This window comes from Phodopus roborovskii, unplaced genomic scaffold (assembly GCF_943737965.1).
Source record: "Phodopus roborovskii unplaced genomic scaffold, PHOROB, whole genome shotgun sequence".
Classification (NCBI taxonomy): domain Eukaryota; kingdom Metazoa; phylum Chordata; class Mammalia; order Rodentia; family Cricetidae; genus Phodopus; species Phodopus roborovskii.
This window is the reverse complement of record NW_026126469.1, coordinates 25038899-25063616: the sequence shown is the minus strand read 5'-3', so window position 1 is coordinate 25063616 and position 24718 is coordinate 25038899. Positions and strand designations below refer to the sequence as shown.

The window sequence follows — 24718 nt, the reverse complement described above, 5'->3', positions numbered from 1 at the left end:
GTCTGTTAAGTGTCTCAGTTTTATCATGATGCAATTGGTTTGATGGAGACATTTGTTAGTTAGGACACCAAGGGAACTACACTGGCAAAACGGCTGATCTGCAATGGTTGCAAGAGAATTCATCATAAACATTATGGTCTTCATGCATTGGTGAGCTCTCATAAATCTGTTCTGACTGCAGACTCTGTGGGCAAATATCATCTACAAGACTAAAGAACACTTCAGCCTCACAGTGGAGTTTGTTTTCCAACAGAAGAAGAAATCAGCAGAAATTGTAAGGACAAAGAGCAGTATTGGTCCCAGATAGCCCTGCCTCATAACAGAATCCTGTCATTGAATAGTGTGCACTTGTTTATTATTCTTCCCCCCACCCCCAAATACATACTGTTTTGTCCTTTGTCAACCAGATCAATATTTCAGATGCAAATGAGGTTAACTCAGGGGAAGAGAGATTCATGTTGAGGTGTGAAAACATTCAGGAAGCAAAAGACAGATCCGTTTAAGTGTACAAATACACCCAATAAATCATGGTGTGCTTGTTGGGGGTGACTGCTCTTCCTTCTGGCAGCTTTGTAATTACTTGCTCAACATAGCAACAACTGTCTTTGGAAACAGTCACTCTATATGCAAGATAGTTATAGCACTGGGCATCATTGCTAGCCAAAGCTCAGGCGATGTATGTCACAATCCATTAATTAGGAGATGTATCTGAGCAGCCTGAAGTTTATTAACCCCAAGTGCTGTTTTCCCCTATCATTTTGCTCAAGGTCTCCCAAGGGCAGTCATCAGCTCTTCCTAATTGTCCATCTATCCAGTCTGTAAATCATTCCAAGTCCAGAATTTCTGAATCTGATCTATAAGAACTGAAAGCTCTCAATTCTGTTTTCCCAAAACAAGTTCTAATCTTTGGCTGAAGTTCACAATATGAGATCCTGAGAAATTCTACAGTCAGCAATAGACATTGTGTCGCTTTCCCCCCTGTGGATCTGACTGGTCTGCATTTGTGTTTGGACATGTTAGAACATATTGAAATGAAAAGGACAGAAACAGGCCTGCTTTATGTGTGACTGAGAACTCTCTTCACAAAAACTCCCTGTCTTGTTTGTGGCTTCCCATTTGTATTTAACTATGTAATGACTTGCATTATCCTCTAATTGGTTCCCATGTAAAAGCATCATTTTCTCAATTAATTTGTAAGGAAAGGGGCCAAACCTTGAATGGTCTCATTTTGCTAGCAGCAGTATATTGGAACAGTTTATACAAATTTGTGAAAGCCAATTTTGAATTTTGAAGGGAATTCTGAGTTATTATAAAAGTAAAAACATAAAGGCTTATAATTAACTAAATGATAAAAGCAAAAATAATAAAGACCCAAGGCTTATTTATTATCACTCATTTTAGTATATTTTCACATTATCTGTGCCTTGAAATTATTTACAGTTTTTTTTTTTTTGGTCATAAAGGCATTCTGATTGTCTTTTTACAGCTTTGTAGTCAGTACCTTCACTTTTGATGCCTTAATGTTAATACTAAAATTTACTGTGGTGTGAACATTTGCATCACAAAAATATACAAATACTAGATATCAGGGTTCACATCCCCCCCACTTCTTCTAAAAAACTGGTTAAAAATTTACCAGACTACCACTGATTATTATTTAAAATCTTGTGCACACCTTTAATCTCGACACTCAGGAGGGAGAGTCAAGTGGATCTCTGTGAGGTTGAGGCTAACATTGTCTACAGACTGAGTTCTAGACAGGTTCCAAAGAATAAGTCATTGACTCATTCCTTCACATTGTACAGATTTTGTTTGTATTTACTGCACTCTGTACAGGGTAACATAGTTATCCATAGTGAAGGGTGAGGACAATGTGTTCTGAGAACCTCTGTGTTGGATGTACAAAGCATGATAATTAATGGGAGACTCAAAGATTTTTTTTTTGTTTTTTTTTTTTCTTTTTGTTTGTTTATGGGTGCTTTGGACTTCATTCTGGCAAAGGATGACACAGAGATCCTATTGGCAATTATGAAAAGACTTACTAAACAACTATAGAAAATGTGTGAAAATTTATTTGACTTTATAAATAGAAAATCAGGAATTCAGAAAACTTCAATAGAAACCCATTGTTATTTTAGGAACAGGTAAAAACTGGTAAGTTAAATTCTGTCCCTATTATTGGTGAAGCACAAAACAAAATCCATGCCATGGAAGCAGTTTTGTCTCTCATATAGGAAATGATATTAATTAAAGCTTTGGTATGTTGTTAGTCTCACTGCGTATAAGGGGAAATTTGACAAGAGTGGTAGACAAAAAAGTAATACTCCAAAAGGAAAAATATGAGCATACTTGGTCTGAAGGATAGGTAAGAATTGTAAATATTCTATGAAATGTCACATAAGGAATATAGTAAGCCTATCTGTGCCTAAAAACAATATTAGAAATTCTTTATATAAAAAAAACAAAAATTAAATAAATGAATTTATCAAAATATGCAGAGCCCCTTTTAAGGCCATGCTAAGTTCCTATGTCATTGAACATGTCAATTTGTAGCATGAAGGAGTTGGGACAGTCTTCTTGATATTTTTAAGTGTTTTCTTGTTGAAGAGAAAGAGAAAATCATTTGGGATCCTCACTCTCTGTTACATCCCATCTCATATCTGTATCATACATAACCTAAGGTTTCCTTAAAGGAGTTTTCAGGGGGCAGCTTCCTTCTTTTCTTTCTTCCTTCCTCTCTTCTTTATTTCTTTCTTTCTTCCTTCATTTCTTTCTTTCTTTCTTTCTTTCTGTCTTTCTGAAGCTTCCTTTCAAAGACTATTTCTGAATATGTGGCATGAGAAATAAACTAAGTTGACAGAGCTTCCATCTTTCAAGCTGAAGAAAGATGACCTCTGACATTGCAGTAGGAGACAAAGTTTTAAGCAGGTTGATAGGTAATTGTTTGAAACACAGCTGGAAGGCATTTCCAGTTAAAACAGAAAAGAGAGAGTCAGATGAGGGCTCCTTTTCATTTACTCATAAGAACTTTCCAAGTCAATAAGATATTTGCAGTACAAAACATGCTGAGGAGTCACCTGTGTGGTTAGTCTGTACACACTGTTACAAATTTGCACAAAGTTGGTAGCAGTAACTTCTTTGAGTGTATGTACTCTAAACAGGAAATCTATACTTCTAAGTTTTACTGTAAGATAAACTAAATAACACACAGCCTTGAATTTTTAAGATGTTATCAGGCTATAATAGACACTCAGTAAATAATAATACTAATAATGATAATTGCTTATCATTCTTATCATCAACATTAAGCCAGAGATTTGTTGCATTCTACTAATCAGATTAAATGGGATGGTTTACTTAAGTGCAACAGAGAAACAATAAAATAATAACTAAGTTCTCTTCATTACACATAGATCAATTCATATGTAAGCAACAATGGCAATGGTATTGACATTAATTCATTTTTAAAAATTGGTAATAGCAGGGTAAAGTGTAGAAAGTGTGGTTATCCCAAATTTATTGAAAATTTCTATGAAAATGATTCACATTAGAAATGATTGCTTTTGCTTAATGTCCATCATTTTAATGGGAAGCATAATTGTGCTTCCAGGTACCTGTGTGTGAACTATTTGAAGAACAGTAAAGTTTAAAATAATGTCACATTTTATCTTCTCTGGTCCTCTGCAAGTCAAAGAGCTGACGAGCGAGGGTGGGATTTAATGACACCTTGTTCTGAATGATTTAGAATCATCACAAAAGTTAAAAGAGTAAGAACATGTGCATGTGCAGAAGAGAGGCACATTCACACTGCTTGACAGCTTGGGATTCAGGGCAAGTCTAGAAGTCTAGAACTTGGCTATCATTTCTAAGGGGTTATAAAATGCTTTACAGTATTATAGCCCCTTGCCACTATGCGGCTACAGCATTCTGATTTCAGGAATACTAAAATTCCTTTCCTCACTTGGTTCCTCAGAGGTTAGTGGCAATAACATTTGACAGGTAGGACATAGAACATTCATGCTGTGAGGAGCAGGTGTGAATGGGAGGGAGTGGGAACTGGAGAAGAAATCAGTTTTCAGAGTAGTGAAGATGGTGTGTCTGGTAAGAATGCAGCAGTTGGCCTTCATACAGTGAGATACAAGAATGACTGATAAGAAGCTAAGTATCATGGCCACTGTGTGCACAATAACACTGTGGTAGGAAGGGCAATAAGTTCCCATGCTAGTAGGCTTTTTCCTGTCCATCTGAGTCATGCGTTAAGGTCCTTCTATGATTGAGGCAACCCACCTGGGATTGTGATTGGAGACAAATTTACTTCAGCAGGAGGCTGGTTCCAAAATGCCAAGACTAAAGAAAACAAAACAGAAAAAGAAAAAAACTGACAATCTCCTACAGTTTTGGCTAACAGATTTAATGACAAATTCTTTTTAGATATGATAGACACATAGTCTACATCACTAAGATGAAAGTGTTCCACTTGCTGTGGTCCTTCTGTCAACAGATAGATAATAATAATATTGACTTACTTTAACCATGCTTTTTAGGATATGATACTATTCTCCATAATTAATTTTCCATTTCCAGGCATTTAAAAAAAGTAGTTCACCTTTTTTGTATTGTTTCCCATTACTGTCAAGTCCAAACCTTTTTTTCTTTCTTTTGTTATGATCATTATATTAAGCAAGACACTAGGTGATGTAAAAGGGTGACTTTTTGACATGAGCTACCACAGAAAATCAATACTATATCCTTGGCTTATTCTAGAGATGTAAGACTGTGCATAGCTAAGCTTTGCAGTGAGGTGAGAGGCTCATCACATAGTTTATGAGGTCTTAATGTCAGATTACAGCCTGCATGTGGGAGGATGGGACTCCTGAGTAGGCTTAATACAGTGCTTTCAGTAGGAAATTTTTGATACAATGCAAATCCAACATTGTGTCTTTGGTGTGGGTGAACACAGTGTTGGGTAGGGCAAGCAATAGAGATTAAAAGAAGGAAGCATTTAGACCTGTACATACTGTCTTATTCATGTTCTCAGAGAAAGAGGCAGACCAAAAAGAGATGGGCTACCAATAACTCTCTGACTTATTTCCTGTTCATTTCATTTTCTGCATCTTTAGCAAATCTTTATCCAACAGATACTCCCCATATACTGTTTGGAAATTATATATACTTTAAAAACTAAGAGAAAATGAAAAACTAAACTCCTCCAAATGAACAGAATACTTTTTCTTTTCAAATTTGTGTATTTCACTTTAAAGATAAACTGAAACAATAAGAAAGAAAGATAATAATACCTACCAATGAAGCATCTCATCCCTGCTCTGCCTTTGAGTGTGCATTCTCCATCATGCCACTCATTCAAAACTTCCATTTCAACCTTTCTCTGACAAGCTGTTGCAGAAAAGGAATGCTCACCAGAAGCTAAAGCTGGGGCAGTTTCAGATAGGGCACTTTCCTTCCTTCTTTAGTATTGTGAAATGACTCTGAAAGGCTAACAACTCTGTGCAATATCTGGTGATCTTTAATAAACATGGATTATTAAGTGTTCAAAGAAGTGCTTGCTCTTCTTTTTTATTGTTAGTTTCAACTCTTTACAGATTCTTGTTTCTATTTTTTCTTTTTCTTTTTAAGTGATGGAATGTAGGGTTCTAAAATATTATGCAAAATTTTGCCTCAGTTAGACTCATGTTAACTCCTACTGTTTGTCTGGGAACATCTATAGACTATGTTCTACTATGGATCAATATCCTCACCCCAGCTCACTGTGAGGTGCAGGCCATTCAATGTATGAAGAGGCTTTCAGGACACATCTCCACACAACCTTCAGATTCTTGTATTTCTCCTTCATCCAAAGCCTATTACAAGTTCATCATTCACAAGGCAATGTAATTTTTGGATACCACTGAAAATAACACATTGCTCTTGTATAAAAACAGACTCAAATAAAACTCACCTAAACTGTCTATCTTCACAAGGCTGTGGGATTTGCATTTCATGGAAACATTTTAAAATCATTTTAGTAAGTGGAATCCATTTTCCTCCATGAACTGCTAATACTGAATTCTTAATAGCTTCCCCAGGGTTTTGTGTCTTGCTTTGAAACCTTGAGTGATTTCATCATTGTTGAGGCACAGTAAATAATCACAGTTTATGCTCATAAGCATAAAACTCTCATCTATTACCCTTTCTAGGTTTTATATTCTTACAGATAGAAAACTTATTTTCCATGCAATCTGAGTATGAGACAATACTAAATTGGTTTATAAGCCTGGTGAACACTGGCATAAACATTCTTAAAAAGCTTTAATGTGTAATATCAGCACTTTAAATCCTTACAGAGACAATTATGTTCCAAATTTCATAGTTTTTAAATAAGCTACTGACGGATGCTTTCTTTTGTTGAAGCTCATCTATGTTTTCTTAATGCTTGTTCTTTTTTTGATAAAAAATATCATGTCAGCATGTTCTTCTTTGAAGTAGCACCTTTAGGTTCATATGCAAAATCTTAAATGTGCTGTGTGGATGAAGTAATATTTTGTGATATAGGGATGTTTGGTAAGAGTCATCCAGCTGATTCCCATGAACAATATATATTATGCAGTACTTGATTGTGTCCCAGGATTTAAGGGTAGGAGCCTATTGACTGAAGACACCACATTCTTAGGACAAACTGCCATATAGCCTACATGCTTCAACAACACTATACAAGCTGTCAAGGGATGAAATTAAGTACAGTCCTACCCAGTTGCAACACCCATATAAACCATGATAGTGACTAGCATGGCAAAATATCCGTAAAGTGTAGCACTCATAAGTTACTGATAACAATAGCTGCCTAATTGTCCTTAAGGCCCATTCAATCTCATGCAATTGGAGGCAAATCATGACTGGTACTGTAAACCTTGCCAGGTTTCCAGAGCCAGGGAGATCATGGATATTAGGAAAGAATTTTATTGCCACTTGGCTAGATCATTTTCCTTACTACAGCCTATATCACAGAAAACCACAGTTGGACACAATGGGAAGAACAAAGGGGTAATGAGGAGCCCAGCCTCAATGGATACATCTATGCCCTACCTCCTGTTTCTACGATGTAGGGAACATCTATGGAATGAGGAGTAGAAATGTTGTAAGATCCAGAGTACTAGAAATCTATGGTGAAACAGTCTCTTGCAAAAATTGCTGCACAGATAAGACCAGAAAATTGCAATGTAAATGGACATGTTATTATGGAAGGGGGAAATTAGTACAGATGGGTCCCACCTGTGACAAAGAACTATAGACAACTAATGACTCCTGGGAGAAGAATTAGCTTATTCTCAAGGATAAGACACCTATTTGGTTGCCACATGCAGAGCAGAGAGCCTTGAAATCATGGAATCACTGTGGTAGTTTGACAGAAATTGGCCTCCAAAGAGTGTAGCACTCTATTAGGCTGTATGGTTGTTGGAGGAAGTATGTCATTGTGGGGTCAGGCTTTGAGGTCTCTTTTGCTGAAGCTTCCCTTAGAGTGACTATCACTTGACTTACTGTTGCCTGTCTATGAAGATGTAAGGACTCCTAGCTCCATCACCACATCTGCCTGCAGAGTATCATGGCCCCTGCCATGATGATAATGGATTGAATTTCTGAACTGTAAGTGAACCACCACAATTAAATGTTGTCATTTATAAGTGTTTCTGTAGTCATGGTGTCTTCTCACAGCAATAAAAAACCCCATCTAAGGCAGTGGCAAATAATAAAAATGGATCAGCAGGTTGTAGTTTATATTTGTGTATATAAACACATATATTTATGTGTGTATGTATCAACAATCATCAAAGGAAAGCTGTTAACTTGACAAGGGACTATGGGAAAGGTTGGATGGAGTGTGGGTTTCTAGGAGAGAGTGGAGGATGGAAAGGAGAAGAGTATTGTAAATCCATTTCAATTGAAACCACTTGAAATTAAAAAATAAAACAAATACTATTAAATATTGTACTGGGATGATGGCCTAAAAACCATTGACTGTGTAGGCATGAATGAAACAGGAGTTTGAATCCCAGACTCCCAAGCAAAACAATGTGAGTATAGCAGTTGGCCTCTAATTCTAGCATATGAGAAGTGGAGAGAGTGAACCTAGAAGCAATCTGACTAGCCAGACTGGCTAGAATGTCAAGTTCTGGTTTTAGCAAGAGACCTTGACTCAATAGCAAAGGTGAAAAATGACCAAGAAAGAGTCCTGAAATCAACATCAGGCCTTCACATGAATGCACATGTAGACTTAAACATTCAAATCTGCTTTTTTACATACATATGTACATGCATATACTCATGCGTCCTATGCACACACACATATATATATATATATATATATATATATATATATTTAAAAATGTATTTTGAGGACGATTGAGATGACTCATTGTGTAAAGGCATTTGTGCCAAGCATGAGGAAAGAGCAATGGGATTTCAGGATTTCAGGTTATAGTCATATTTAAATATATTAGCATTATTGAGGGAGGAATTGATCCTTTGACAAGCAAGTAAATTATTGATTAACTAATTCAATTTGTGTATGTTGATAACTCTGTAATTTTGCTTCATTGGGAACCTCAAAATATTCCATTATGATCCCCATTATCTTAGAACGTCTATATGAGTATACAACCAAGCCTGAAATATGCATTTTTAAGAATAACTCAAAACATGGGGCTGGGGGGGGACACGGGAGAGGGCTCTACCGTTACATAATGATAAATAATAAATAAAATGAATGACTCAAATCTTTTACTTATGGAACGTAATTTACAAGGGGAAGTTTGGTAAATATTTCATGAATATAAACCAAAATGTTTCTTGATGTAATAGACATATAATTTATAATTGTATTATATACACATTTGTAATTTTATGAAACATGATATACACATGCATACACAGTAATTCAGAATACAATCAATTTCCAAGGATACTGTAGGGATATTTCAAGTGAACTTCACAGTGATGTGTGCAAACACTGATTTGACAGATGTCTAGGAACCAAGAAGTCCACTTATAAGTTCTGGGTTAAACAATATTTTCCATGTTGTTCTTTTGTCTTCATTTGAAAGTGGCAAACACATCTAAAAGTTTTGTCTGAAACATTGTTGCATTTGATCTAGTCTATTCAGCCTTCTGTAACAAATTATCACAGACCAGGTGGCTTACAAACTACAGAAATCGATTTCTTACAGTTGCAGGGACTGAGATGCCCAAAAGGCTCTGGGTAGATTCAGTGCTGTGTAATTGAGGACCCTGTTTCTTATTGACAGTGGTACTTTCTCACTGCTCTTACTTTACGTTATGAATTGAACTAGCCAGCAGTCTGTTGTCTCTTAATCATCTTGGTGGCTGCCCTTGTGATGAATTCACTTGCCAAAGGCCTAATCTCTTCATACTGTCATATGTGGCTAGGATTTCGTGTTAGAGATGGGAACCCAGATATTTCTTCCATACCATTTTTTTAAACCATATTTTCCATTGATTTTGATGTTTTAAATATGTAGTTAAATATGCATCATGTAAAAAAATTTAATAAATGTAAAATCAATATCTATACAGGACTTAATGAGTTTTGCTTGATAATCTACTTTGTATAATGTGAATATTTAATAACTTGTTTCTTTTCTTCTTAGATTTTTCAGAAAAAGGAGTGGTATCTACTAGAACACTTATTTCTAAACATTTACATTTTAATTATTTTATCACTTTGTCAGGGGAAAAATATCTAGATAATAAGAGCACTTTGTTCCAAGCTTACATGAGACTAAGGGGTTTAAAATGTTTAAGGCATGAAAGACAGGATGCAGCATGGTCCCAGGCACACATTTAATAAGGAGTTTATATTTAGCATAGTGAGATATCCACCCTCCCTGCAACTGTTATAATTTATTATTATTAACTTACTGGTTGATACAGGAGTGGTATGATGGGAGATGTCATTCTGTATATATTTTTCATACTGGTTAATGAATAAAGCACTGTTGGCCAGTAGGAAAGGAAGATAGGAGGGACTAGGAGACTAGGAGGAAAGAGGAAGGAGAAAGGAGAGCCAAGATGGAGAGTCTGGAGAAGGAAGAACTGCCAGCCACCTCTCCCTGGTAAGACCAGGTGGAAATACATAGATATGGGCTAATAATTAAGACAGAGCAGGCAGATAACAAACAAGTAACTGGGCCAACAGAATTATATCTAATACAGAGTCTCAGTGTATTGTTTGGGGCTGGCGTGGCGGTGGGACCAGACCAGGCGGCAGGAGGAAAAACCCGTACTCATTACAGTGGTAGTCACTGTAATTATACAAAATAATAATACAGGCTATACTTTTGACATCTTGTTTAGAGTCATTTGTGAAGTAATTCTTTTTAATGTTTCTGTAGTTCACCAAGTTATCTTTCTTACATCATAAGTATCGGGCTGTTTTTTTTCTTTTTTTCTTTTTCGGTGATATAGTTATACACAATTTATTTTCAATTGGACTTAGTGATTACCTTTACAATTCCTAAGACTAATCCTTTAAAGCACAAAATATTATAAATGTTTGGAAAACTACAGAGAAAACTACAACCGACAACAGACAAAAATACTGGCTGTCATTAAGTTTAACAGATGTTAACATCTCTCTCTACTTGCTTCAGAGCATCTCCTTATAGAAATAAATCACAGGTGAAGCTGCAGACAGAAGCTCCACACCCAGAGCTTCCATCCTGAAACTTATGGCAAACACTCCTACATGTCTTTAGATATGTCAAACATTGCATTAAATTAGTATTAAGGTAATAATGGAAATTTATTTCTATTACTTTTCCTTGTTATTACTACATCTTCATAAAAAGAAGGTATTTTATTGGATAGCTGATATGGATGGGATGTGATATATCAGATGCAGCTTTCCACATTTGTTGTTCACAGGTGAGGATATTGCAAAATGAGGGCTATGAAATAATCAAAGTAGTAATCAATTCATACCGCGGATGAGAGGTAGTAGAACCTTGAACAGGGGCCTCTATGGAGAGAGTGTGTCCACGGGTGTATCTTTGAAGGTTGTGTCTTGTCAGCTTCTTTCCTTCTTCAGGTCTGCATTCTGAATGCCATGTGGAATCAACCTCCCTCCCCACCACGCTTACAGTAAAATCAGAGAATGAATAAATTTTCCTTCTTTATGTTGTTTTACTCAAGTTTTTGTCATATGATTGCAATTATGATTACTATATCAGATACATATGGCTTTTACCTAGTTAAAAAATACGTAGCTTTTTAAAAGTTTTTAATATTCCTTACCTATCTGTTTTATAAGCAATTTCTTTATGATGATCTATTCAATTTTGTTTCATTAAAAGATTTTTAGTATGTTAGAGTAATTTTGAAAAATGTTTGTAGATACTGTACCATCTATGTGGTGGATAGTTTTATATCAACTTGATAAAACCTAAACTCACCTGAGAGGAAGGGATATTCATTAAGAAAATGCCCCCACAATGATATGTTTTGTTACGTAATGCTTTCTAAAGTTTTTCTAATATATTATTAGTTCAAATGCTTAAACTGTTGTCTCAAATTACCCAGTACATGTTTTCATTTGGATAGCTTTCCTTTCAATTTACTACCAAACCTACCATCAATTTGTAGAAACTAGTTGACAGAAGGTGTTTTTATTGGGGAGGGGGCGTTGGTTTTGTTGTTTTTGCTATTTTGGGGAGTTATTTTTGTTTGTGTCCCATTATCTTCTTATTACCAAACTTATTACCAAGTTTCTTTTCCATGAATATGGTATTCTCCCATGTGCTACTGAAATAATGAAAGAATCAAATTTTCCCCATGCTTATACTGTTAATTTTATTTTTTAAAATTGAATGTTTGCTTTTCACTTGTTTCAAGCCAATGGTCTCAGCCAAATTAATATTTATTTCTGGGTTATATTTCTAAAGTGTTTCAGCATATTCTTATGTTTTTGCCTTTATGCATGTGTATGCGTGCATATATGCTACAGGACACATGTGGTGATCAAGGACAATTTGCAAAAGTCAGTTCACTCCTGCTGTGTGGCAAAAAGTGTCTTTACCTGCGGAACCATTTCACTGGTCCCTGAGTTGTGTTTATATTTAATCAACATTAGACAGAGAGAAAATAGAATCAAATTTAGTGCTCATAAATACATATTGTATGTAAAATACCTTTCTAAATCTGTGTTCACTTGACTGATCAACTAGTTGCAATTTACCAAGATACAGTAAATTATGTGCAATTTTTAGTTGCACATCTATTGCTTGTTAATCTTTTTCTCTGTGGTGCTCTATCAGACTGAAAATGGATAGTGCTTTGTCTATTGCAAACAACAGAGTACATTACAAAATCATGTTTCCACAATTTGATGAATAATTCTTATGTTCTTGTATCTTTACTAGATCTTCATTAGTTGTAAATAACAGTATTGCACTATTGTATTACAGTATATCTCAGCTACAGAAGTACTGCAGTACGTGGAGATAGAGTGCTTAGTTAATTGAGGCAGTACCTGTTCAGTCATATGGAAGCCACTCAGTTACCAGAAACCATTGTGTCTGGCCCGTGAGATAAACAATAAGGTTGGAAATCTATTTCTAAATTTATTTTTCTATTAGTAGTCAGGGAAATTGTCTCCTCTTGTGATCCATCCATTATGGGATCTTCATGAGCAGCATTGCCCATCTCACAGTGAGTTGTAGGCTGTTAAAGGAAATGCTGCTGGATTAATTAAATTTATATATTCTAAAAATGCTTTGACTCCAAGATTTAAGTCTAAGGACAAGTTACTGGGGGAAAGGATTTCTATTTTTGTTTCCACAAAAAATAAAAAGCTGTGGATTCCTTTCAGACTAATGTGGTTTGAGCAAGCCTGACCCCGTAAAACAGAGTACCAGGTTATCCCACATACAAAACAGCTAAACAAAGCAGCCTTGCAAACTACAGCCAAGATTTCTTCATCTTCTTAGGATTCCCCCATGACAACACCCTTTATCAACAGAAAGTTGTTTAAAAAGAACGACGCCCAAATTCCCAAATATTGTTTATAAATGTTTGTTTTCATTTAAATGGGCTTGGTTATAAATGGTTAATGATCACAACCAATATTCTTTTTTAAAGGTAAAAAAGGGATTATGGTATAGATATAGATATGGTATAGATATAGATTGGAATGGATTTTCATTTATTGATATAATTTAAGGTCAATTTTGTGATATGTATATTTCTCTTGTTTATGTATTGTGTTTATATAGCTCATTTAAAATGTAATGTATAATTTAGTACAGATTTTAGATAGTTACTTATAGTAGTCAAAATTTATAGCAAGGTGAGTTAGGATGTCTAGATATACAGACATGTATTTGAGATAAATGGGCATTCTTCAAACCTTTCAAAACCTACAAAATATGGCATTTAAATGGTTTAGGGTTTTTCTTGACAATGAGACATAAATATTCCTGACAACACCACCTACATCAAAAAGGAAGATGGATATTTAAAAAAATCGTTATGGAGTTTACTTCCTACATGGCAAGACTAGCCATTTGGAGAAGATACCACTCTGTCTAGACTGTTTGATGTTATGCTGTATAAACTGGACATGCAGAACCCACAGGAAAGTGACTGCTGATTCAAGATGGACATTGCTACAGCGTTCCTGCTTCATGGAGAGTCTGCCAGACAGACTACAGGACACAGAGGAAAGTGACTGACAAACTGCCAATATAAAAAGACAGTTTAAAGTTTCCTGCTTTGCTAAAGAGTCTGCCAGACACACTATGGCCTATGGGCTAAAGATGGAAGATTACAAAAAAACTTCGGGTAACCAGACAGTGAGTTGTCTCTGTCATTTCTAGAGTTTATATACTATCCTTCTGTGGTCTTTGAAGGAATTAAAGACAGATAGTTGTGGTTATAGTTTTCCTTAGTTAGGATTAAAGATAAGATAATTTAGACACACAAAAATAAGATAAATGATAAAATATTTTCTTCATATCTTGCTAAATGTTAATGAACTATATATTGTTAACTGTGATTCTTATTTGATAACTGTTGTGTGATATATTTTACTATGTTAAGGTTAAAACCCTTCTTTATATTTAGACAGAAAAGAGAAGATGATGGGAGATGCGATTCTGTAAATATGTTTCTCATACTGTTTAAAGAATAAAGCACTGTTGGCCAATAGGAAAGGAAGATAGGAGGGACTAGGAGACAAGGAGGAAATAGGAAGTAGGGAGGAGGGGTCAAGATGGAGAGTCTGGAGAAAGCAGAACTGCCAGCCGCCTCTCCCTGGTAAGACCATGTGGAAATACATAGAAATGGGTTAATAATTAAGACAGAGCTAGCCGATAAGAAACTAGTACCTGGCCAACAGAATTATATCTAATACAGGGTCTCTGTGTATTAATTGGGGCTGGCGCAGCAGCAGGGCAAGACCAGCAGAGGCAGGCGGGAAAACCGTACTCCTTACAGTAGGCTGTGAAGAATATCCTTGATTTTGGATGGCAGCACATTGATATTGTCAGTTAGCATTGGCCTCCGATTTGGCTCAGAAAGCAATAAACAAGGTAGGAACTGCTTCTGTTAGATGGAATCTTGCAGTCTCAGTGTGTCTTCTACAGCTTTGATGTGCTAGCTTTCAGGAGGCAGACTCATTCCCATTGTTCTATTGTGGCTCATTTCTCCAAGCTTTACTACAGGACATTTACCCAAAGAACCCACATTCTGGTCAGGCAGTCAGAGGAATGAAACTAAGTAAAAAGGACAAAGGACATTATGAACTACCTATTAAGGAGAGTTCCAAAAATGTTTCCTGACCTTCCTATTTATACTTTACTGACAAAGCCATCACCTTAAGAGCAGCCTGGATCTGGAAACATCATTGTTGGAGTTCATCATGTACCTTTAGTCATAAGGATTTTCATAAGCCTGAAGTAATGTGATAAATGACAGAAATGAGGAGAGATAGATTTTGTCATGTTTGTCATGGTTTCTTTTTGTTTTTCAGAGAATATTGCAATACTGAAAAGGTAAGAACAGTTTTTTGGTACCCAAGTCTCATTCAAATCAACACAAGTATTCAATACAGACACATTCCTTTAGATAAATTCAATGTTAGACAATGTTTCTATAAATCAAAACTTACATGTTGTAATTAATAAGGATTCTAATTCCAAACTTGTTTGTTTCTACTGAGATCCTGCCTTACTTATGAATAAACCACTCTTGATTTTTGTAGGAAATAGTGATTTTTTTTCTCTTGCTCCAACAGGGTTTTGGAGCCAGTTTTTGGAGCCAGTCGGTGATGGCATATGCCTTTAATCCCAGCACTCAGGAGACAGAGGAAGACAGATCTCTGTGAGTTTGAGACCAACCTGGTTTACAAGAGATAGTTCCAGGACAGCCTGTAAAGCCACAGAGAAACTATCTTGACCCCCACCCCAATATTGCTTTGTTTGTTTTTAAAAGAATTCTTCAAACCAGTGCTCCACGAGTGATCTGTACTTATTGGCATTTTCAACAGTTTACTCAGAAAGAGATGTATATGATGTATATATAAGCAAAAAATAGGCTACCATGAGACAGATTGTGAGATGAGAGGTAAAATAGCCCCTGTCCTTTTAATATTTCTATATCCTATCCTCAAATTATTTCTGTCACCTTGCACAGAGCAGTTTAAATCATGTAATGTAAAAATCAAACTGACTTCTTAAAATGAACAGTCTTAATTACTACAAGTTATCTTTTGTTAATGTATCTTTTTATCTTTAATTAGTCTTTCCACTAGCTCTCTAGCAGATAACATCTATTTCATCAAGACAAAATGCCTGCTGCAAGCACTTCAAGAATGCTATCTTAGTTGAGTGTGGTGTGCACATCCATTGCCTCCATCAATTTTGAAAGATGAGGTAGGAGGATGATTTGGGTTCACAAGTTGAATCCAATTCTAGGTAACACAGTGAGACCACATCTTATTAATGGGGGGTATATGATATTTTGTTATTCCTAATAGTTGTTAACTCCTAAACACCAAATATTCTCACCATCTTTTTGAATCAACAACTAGAGGTCATTACAATAGTAGGCTTAGATTCCTGTAAATTAAATTCTAAACCCTCAATTCTGTCTTTGCCATCACTAAACTCATATATTGTGGACATATAAAATGTCTTCAATTCATTGCCTCTTATCTTTTGAGTCAGAGAGAATACAATTTTTACCAACATGGACTTTTTATATTCATATCCTCTGTCTTCTGTTCCTGCTCTCTTGTCCAGTGCTTTTCCATTCCATACATTTAATTTAATTCCTTAAAATGAAGAGGAAAGTAAGTTTTATAATAGGAATGTTGTCATAAGCTACATATTTGTGTCCATGTTCTGAGGTCCACATATTGGGTCCCTAACATCCAGTAGATTTGTGTTGCTTTTGCAGAGAGTGTTTCTTGGCAAGCAAGTCAAACTATGTGAGACTAAAGAAATAGGGCGCCCAACCAATATGGTATGTGCTACTATAAGATGACATACACCATTAGCTGAGTCTATCTGACTTCATATCTGTCTGCCCACTCCTCAAAGTACCTGGGAAAAGCCAGGTGTGTCAATAGGTTTGATAACTACAACAAATGCTCATTTTAACCAAATTAAAACAGACAAAGAAAGCTTTGGTTCATGTCTTCAAAAGTTCCAGTCCATGGTTACTATGTGGTCTAGTTATTTGGGCCTCTGCCAAGGCAATTCATCAAGGAAGGCGTATATAGCAGAACAAAACCACTGACTTCATGGTTATGGAAAGCAACAGAAAGAAAAAAAAAAAAGCTAAGGTCCTACAATTCTCTGCTGGGGCATAATAAATAAGAAAAATACCTACAGTATACCCCAACTGTTATCAGTTTCATCATCTCTCAACAGCATCTCTCTCTTTACAAATCATTTAATACAGGAACTTTGAAAAGCAATTCAAGTTCTTATCTACAATATCACACAAAGACATATCAAGAAGGCAGAATTCTAGAAGCCAGAAAGATTTTTTTTTAACCAGAAACTGAATAAGTAAGCACTTTAAACTCTATATAGATGAGAAAATAAATTTATGTCATTTATGCAACCCAGTCTCAGGTACTTTGGTATGGCATTGATAGTATCATAGAGGTCCTGAGACTAAAGTATCTAAACAAGACCATGATGCAAAGAGGAAGGAGAGGCTTTCATCTTCAGCTTGATGGGAGGCAACTCCACATGTCATGAATTCTAGAGATAGTTAATATACACTCCACCTGTTCTTAGGCTAGTTCGAAGACAAAGAACATGGTTGCCCTTACCTAGGTCTTGTCAGAGTCTAATTTTCACCAAAGCACATTGGGCAGAGATCTGAGAGAGTGGCCCTCTTAGTGAGGCTCTATTCTTAGTCCTGCATCATTTTCTTGAATTCAGTTTATGATGAAGATAGTGCAAGGAAGTAAGAACAGGAATACCAAATTCAGGTGGTAGTTGAACAGTACTGAAAAGCAATAGAGTAGCCAACAGGTGGGAATCATTTGAATGCCATTCTTACAGAATCAATACGTAGTTAATATTTAAAGTATGTGACAAACCTCTGAACCTAAATGTATACTCTGAGAAAAAGAGTAGAAGGAAAAGCAACCACGTTTAACCAGGAATGGTTGCTGAGATGCCTTTCTCTGGCTACTCTGTTCTGTACTATTTGACCTTTTTTTTTTTTCTCTTCTAATCAGAACATAATCAAAACCAAACATACTTTTCTATTCTGTAATTATTCAAATATTAGACAGCCTCTCTGCATTCTGATTCTTTTTTCATTGCTGTATGAGTTTACTATCTTGCTTTCATCTTTGCAGTTTGGAGCCTTGTAAAGCCTAGGCGCCTTGATAACACATGCACTTGTACAATTACGTGTGAGGCAGACCAAGTTTGATTGATATTTTGCATATATTCATTTAATAGCACTCATTATTTCACAGAGTTCTCTTTTCTGCCTCTACCACATTACCAGGAAAACCTGTTAGAACCGAAACACTGTTTTTCTAAGAACACTTCATGTTTTGAATTAAGGATAATTTTGCATGCTTAACACAGTGAGGTTTGGACGAGTTTCTATGCATCAACATATTCAAAATATCTTTGTCTCCACAGGCAGGTGAGGGAAATGTTGAATATTTAGCACTTGCTGTTAGAGATAGTGTTGCTATTCTATGAGATGTAGGAAGTTGATTGCTTCTTAGTGAGCAATCGGACGAGGTTCGACTGACTGGTTATCATTATTGTTGACATTATCTAGGCAGTAACCTGGTTATATTTTCCAAAAAGTAATCTATGAATAACAAATTAGTGCATGGCATTGAAATGGAAGTCCAGAATTCCACTTCAACTTCTTCCCCTGGTAGTGTGAGTTCTTAGACTCAGGGAGAAAACTTCCTTCCTTTATGTGCCTTCTAATGATAAGCAGGTGAGCCTCTTCGACTCTGGTCATTTTGGGAAGTTTGGTAGTTAATCTAATTGCCCTTTTCTCCTCAAAATGCCAAACACAAAACAAAATGGGGCAAGCACTGATAATGAAAGCTATGCTGTCAAAAACATGACCACAAGCAACAGACTAGTCACAATGGTGCAAAGAGGTATCTCGAGAGGGATAATTAAAATACACATGTACACCAAAGAAAAAGAAATAGGTGATTTCTGTGCTCCTCATCTCAAATCCTCTTGTACTTTCAACAAGTAATAAGACAGAAGAATGGAAGCTAGAGTGCCTCTAAAATTGGCAATTAATAAGGAAGCTGTTTTGATTGTGTAGAGTTTCCTTCCTGCTTGATGTTTAAACACATCATTCTGATTGCCTCCACCCACATTCTGTGTGCTTCAGTGAAGAGATCTTGGTAGTTTTGACTTTCCTGAGTCCAGGTATTCACAAGGGACCTATTTTATAAATGAAATGTTTTGTCTCTTTGTGTTCTTATTTATGGGTACACAAACAGACAACAGTTGCTCCATGAGCCCAGGTGATCTTTCTTTGTAAATATATGTCTTGAACATTTGCCGAGTTCATGCTTAATCCTTTATTTTTGGTGTGTGTGAGAGAGGGGGGGGTGTGGAGAGACAGAGACATAGATAGACAGACTGAGAGACAGAAATATTACAGCTTCAGTTTTGCTACAATTTTCTAGAGTATGTGTTTTAATGGAGGGTCACTCCTACATGGGGGTGCCATTTCTACAAAAGACAATCAAGGAATTGTATCAAACCAAAAATGAATGAAAACACAAAGTGTCACTCTTATTTTATCATTTTGTTTGATCTATTTGGAACCTGGGAGTCTAGCTTCTAGTAAAAACACAGCCAACTATGTGTCTCCATTCTTATCTCAAATAAAGGAAAGTGGAAGTGAGGGATGAGGGCTTGGAAGTCCCATCCAAAGGTGTAGACTATTTTGTCCTCTTTTGCTATGTGATGCTACTCATTACACTTATAACTCTAAAGAAATCTGAAGGCAGCATCAATCCAAATTTAAGTTCTTTTATAAATATATTTATTCATTCAATAAATATTTATTGGACAGTTACAATGTGCAAAGCATTTTGAAAATGCATAACATAGTTTTTCTCCCAAGTGGCACATGATTGCTTGGGAGCAAATTTTATATATATATATATATATATATATATATATATATATATATATGCAAATATATATATATATATGCAAATAACTTTATTATTCTGTTCAGGCGCCTTTCAGTTGCAAATGAAAGAATCTAAGCACAAAGTCACTTAATAAAGAAAGGGACACATTGATTTCTGTAACTGAAAATCTTTGAGTATATTATGGAGGTAGATCTTCAGGCATAACTCAAGGCTTCTTTGTTATAATTTTCCCTCTCCTTTTATTCCTTTGAGTTTGAATCCTATGGGAAAGAAAATATGGTCAGAATTATGAAGACTCTATAGCCTTTGTCATTTAATCTAGTTCCTAAACAGTGTCTGAGCATTATGTCTCTATTAATTATTTACTAAATTAAAGAAGTGTGTTCAGTGGGTTGCAATGGCATGAAAAGAAGTTGTACAGATTAAAAAAAAGTTACATGAGATTTTAGCAAACAATACCAAAACAAACAACAAATCTTATCACCTTTTTAATTCTTAGTAATTACAGCAAAGGAGAAAGTAGAAGACATTAGAGAAAAGAATGTTGGATGATGTGGAAAACAAGCAGCAAAATCTGAAGTTCCTGAGAGCAAAGATACATCAGGGAGAGAGCAAAATGATGACAAGCAAGCTTGCATGTGATTTAAGAGAGTGGGATATTGATCAAGAGATCAGAGATCTTGAGAAGAAAGTCAGACAAGTTCCACGGGAGTCAGACAGTAATGTCAAAATGATCATGAGTCCAAGGTAGGTCTATGGTTGGTCTTTAAGAGTGGCTTTGTTGCTAGGCAAAAAGATTGTAGGGGGAGTGAAGTTTACCTCAGAGAGGTGTCTAAGTCACTAAGAGATCAAGGTTCCTCAATAGTCCTAAACCTGCAGTTCATCTATAAGGGATGGAAGTCACAACAGCAAAAGAAACTCTAAGAATAAGTGAGCTGGGACGAGAACACACAATCTTTGGAGATGTGGCAGACAGAGAAATAGGTTCCTTGGTTACTGCCTTCTGTAAATTATGCTAATATGACTACCCAGCGCAGCCTTGGCCAATACAGGTCACCAGGTTCTCAGCAAGCTAGAGATAGTAGGAAGAGTGGTAGAGCCTTGCTTTATGGACTGGGAGGATATAGGTGTTTGCAGCTTTATAGTTCATTTCATTGTATCCAGTGCCTTGAGTTCTTTTGAAGTTCCCAATGGCAGAGATGCCTTCTCTGCATTGCTATGGAATCAGTCACATAAAGAGCCTCAGAGCAAGGAAGTTGCTTTCAATTATGATAGCCTGTCTAAGGAGTAGTTTTTCCCACAAGTCTGGTCTTGTCCTGCCGCCACGCCAGCCCCAATTAACACACCGAGACTCAGTGTTTGATATAATGATGTTGGCCAGGTACTAGTTTCTTATTGGCTAGCCTCTGTCGTAAGTATTAACCCATACTGTTAATTTAAGTATTTCCACTTGGCCTCATCTTACCGGAGAGCAGGCTGGCATCCCGCTCTCTCCAGACTCTCCATGTTGATGCTTCCTTACTACTTCCTCTAATCCTCCTTGTCTCCTAGCCCTGCCTATCTTGCTTTCCTATTGGCCAACAGGCTTTATTCATTAACCACTATGAGAAACATATTTACAGAATGACATCTCCCATCAAGCCTGGGAATTTTTTTCCTACTTTAATCACATTATATTTATTATAAGTTGTCCTCTTATTCCCACCACTTGCTAAACACTGCTATTTTTAATTTGTGTCACATATTTTATAAATATATGATTGCAGTGAATTTTTTCATTTATTGCATTTTAGAATATTCAGATTCAGCAATTGCTTTTATAATGCCAGCATAATGTGGATAGGGACCTTGGGCAATTTCTGTAGTCTTATGTCACTGGTTCCTTGATCTTTGCATGTGTACACACACACACACACACACACACTTACATATATACAGGTAGACACACACACACACAAAATACTCTGAATTTCTTTATGAGGACCAAAATGAACTTAACACTCTTAACACTAAACATGGTAAATAGATAAAGCACTATTTTTGAAGGTTGTCTCTGAGATATTGAAAAGATATGAAAATATCAATTATCAAAGAGACACAAGAATTATAGAGGTCATTCAACCCCTTTATTACAGTTGTAATATTTGTTTTCACACACTTTTTCTTTTTCCTAATGAAAATGTTTTCCCCTTCCTCCACCTCTCGTTTCCTTTTTATCTTCTCCTCATAGCACACAAGAACATCCCTTTGTTACATATTCACATTATTTTGGGGTAGTGATCCCAGCCTTTAATGACCAAACCCTCTCTCTAGACCATTACATATTCATTACACAGGTAGTCACACTTAAATGTATTTACCAGACCCAATTTCCACTCGAATACTTTAATTCATCCTCTCTAATACACATGTTTTTTCTGATTTGCATGGCTAATGGGAATAATGAAATTTCTAGATTCAGCACAGCTCTTGCTGTAACTTTAGAATCAGTGCCACATTATTAAAATAATGAAAGCAAAATACTCAGCCGTGCAGAGAGTAATGCTAATGAGGTCAAAGTAGTGAACTCAGTCTCTGGGCAGATAGGCTAGTATTTTACACAGACATAAACAGTCTCTTGGCTATAGACTGCCCCTTTGTCATTTAACCAACCACATCACAAACAGAAGCCATTAGTTACAAGTAGTATACATGGGAGGAAGAAAAGACTACCAGAAAAATCTACCATGTAGGTTACATTGGGGCCATTGTTATAAGGATCCCAGTTACTTGGGATCTACAAAACAGAATCCAAACATAGCTAAGATGTAGGTAGAGATAACTTTAATGTGTGGCCACTGAATTTATTTCAAGAATGGTCAACCATATCAAAAAGAAATAGCCAAAGAAGATGGCAAATACAAGATAAGTAGAATTTGAGAATAACAATACTAGAGAGTAGACTAAACTTTAATAATATCGCTCATTTGAGAGGAGCCTCATGCAAGTATTGTATAAATTTGGAGGGAACATTTCACTTATACTATGAAATAAACATTCTACATTGGACAATTGACACTGTAAATTTTACATTTATTGTAGGACATAAATGTGAATATTTCACCAACTTCCATTACAGATAATGAAAAGGCCTGACTATTGGTGAATAGGTAATTTGCTCAAGTCCCAGTTAACTAGTGGTCAGGCTAGAATTAGAAGTTACTCTAATTAATCAAAGAGCTCTTTAGAACAGAGAAAAAAAATATCTGTTTAATTTGGCAGGAAAATATAATAAAATCTTCTGGAAGTACAAATAGAAACATGTTTATGACCTCAGGAACACTCCAATGTAAGAACATAGCACAGTCTAGAGTGAACAAAATTACCTCAAGATTCCAAGAGGAGAGATAGGCTAGAATAGTAGCGGATTTCACCTGCAAAGCGCATTTACATCAAATGATTTCGAGGAGGGCCAATGTAAGGTGGGAAATGAGAAATGTTCCCTCTACTGGAATTCCACACTTCATAGAATAAAGAAGATGAAAAGAAATTTGCCTGACTTTTGTAGTATTTCTCTCAGGTTGTAACAGGACATTATGGCAAAAGGCAAACCCCTGAATCCACACTTGGCCTCCCATGTCAGAATTCCCAAGACTCTTCACCTATGAAAATTAGGGAACTTACATTATAGAGGATGATGAAATGGTAAGAGGCAATTAACACTCCAACAAACAGCCAGAGAGTTTGAGAATGACAAAGAAAGTGAAAGACATAAGATTCAACCCAAAGTTGTGATTCTCTTTTAGACAACCTCTTTTTGACTAGGTGAACAGCTGGATTGATACCAGATTTCCATCCTAGTATGTAAAGTGAATTAGCAAAGAAACAACAATACATACTATGGCTGAATAAAAAGGTGCTGGAATTCAGAATGACACAAATCAAAATCCCTGCTCTGGCAGTTTCCCCCTAGGAAGGCCTGGCACATGTACATGCTGTCTAGCCCCAGTTTCCTTGTTTACAGCGTGAGACTATTAACATTTTCTTGCTAATTATGGTGATAAAACAAGATGGCTTCTGTGAAGCATCAATTTCCACACAGGCCAAATGCTCCGTGGGCATGGCTACTGTTAGAAAACTGGAGAAAGATTGCTACAATTGAAGGGGAATATCCATAGTTGCCTTCAGGTAGCACAGAGAAAGCAGTCGATGTGGATTTCTCCTGGTTTAGGAGTTTGTTAAATTATTCCACTTATAATCTGAAGCAGATTTGGTTTTCATTATATCACAAAAGTAGTAATGCAGGCGTGTCAGCTGTTGCAACGACATAAGGGAAGAGGGAAGACGAGACTTTGCTTTCATGTGGGTGTTCCTATGCTGTCTCTAAAGAGCACACACAGCAGAACAAGCCTTCAAAGATAAGGAGGGCTGGGCTGCACAAGGCAGCTAACCAGGTTTTGCATTTACTTCACTCTCAGGACTGCAGACACGTGGGAAACTCATGAGCAAGTGTTTGTATGTAGATGCTATTTTGGAAACGTTGCTGATGAAGTCAATGACTTTGACTCCAAGAGACATTTTCATCATGATTTCTAAGACAGGGTGAAAGCATCTGGCATAATCTTCAGGAAAGGTATAATCTTTTAGTTAGCTTAGAGGGAAAAATCAACAGAAACAAGTCATGCAAGTGCTGGTTAGATTTGGAAAAAAAATTGTCACTTAGAAGAGCATGATTGAGAGAAGCAGCTTGCTGGCGGGGTGTACAGACACCAACTCAAGATGCCTGGGAAATGGTGCTGTGCTGGTTAATTTGACATTATGCTTTCCCTGATGTTTGCATCATAATGGGGCACATATGGATTAACAATCTTCAAATAAATGGAATGCTGCTGGAATCTTAAAATAGTCAGAGATTGTTTGGTCTACTGCTTTCAATGTATAGATAAGGGTATTTAAGCCCAGTTAGAAGGCCTATGTATGAAGTATCAATTATAATAATAATATAGCAGAACATGGAGCATGGGTCCCATTACTTTTGCCTCGGGCTCTCCT

The 24718-nt window shown here is 36.2% G+C and overlaps 1 protein-coding gene across 3 annotated transcripts in view; it reads right to left on the bottom strand.

The window, feature by feature from the left end:
* The window catches only part of Lsamp (limbic system associated membrane protein), a 2056906-nt gene that overhangs the window by 1297003 nt on the left and 735185 nt on the right, over nt 1–24718 (bottom strand). For all 3 annotated transcript variants that reach the window (XM_051191489.1, XM_051191490.1, XM_051191492.1), the window contains exon 2: nt 4288–4347. In XM_051191489.1, coding sequence (XP_051047446.1) covers nt 4288–4347 — 60 coding nt within the window. The remainder of the gene's footprint in view (nt 1–4287; nt 4348–24718) is intronic.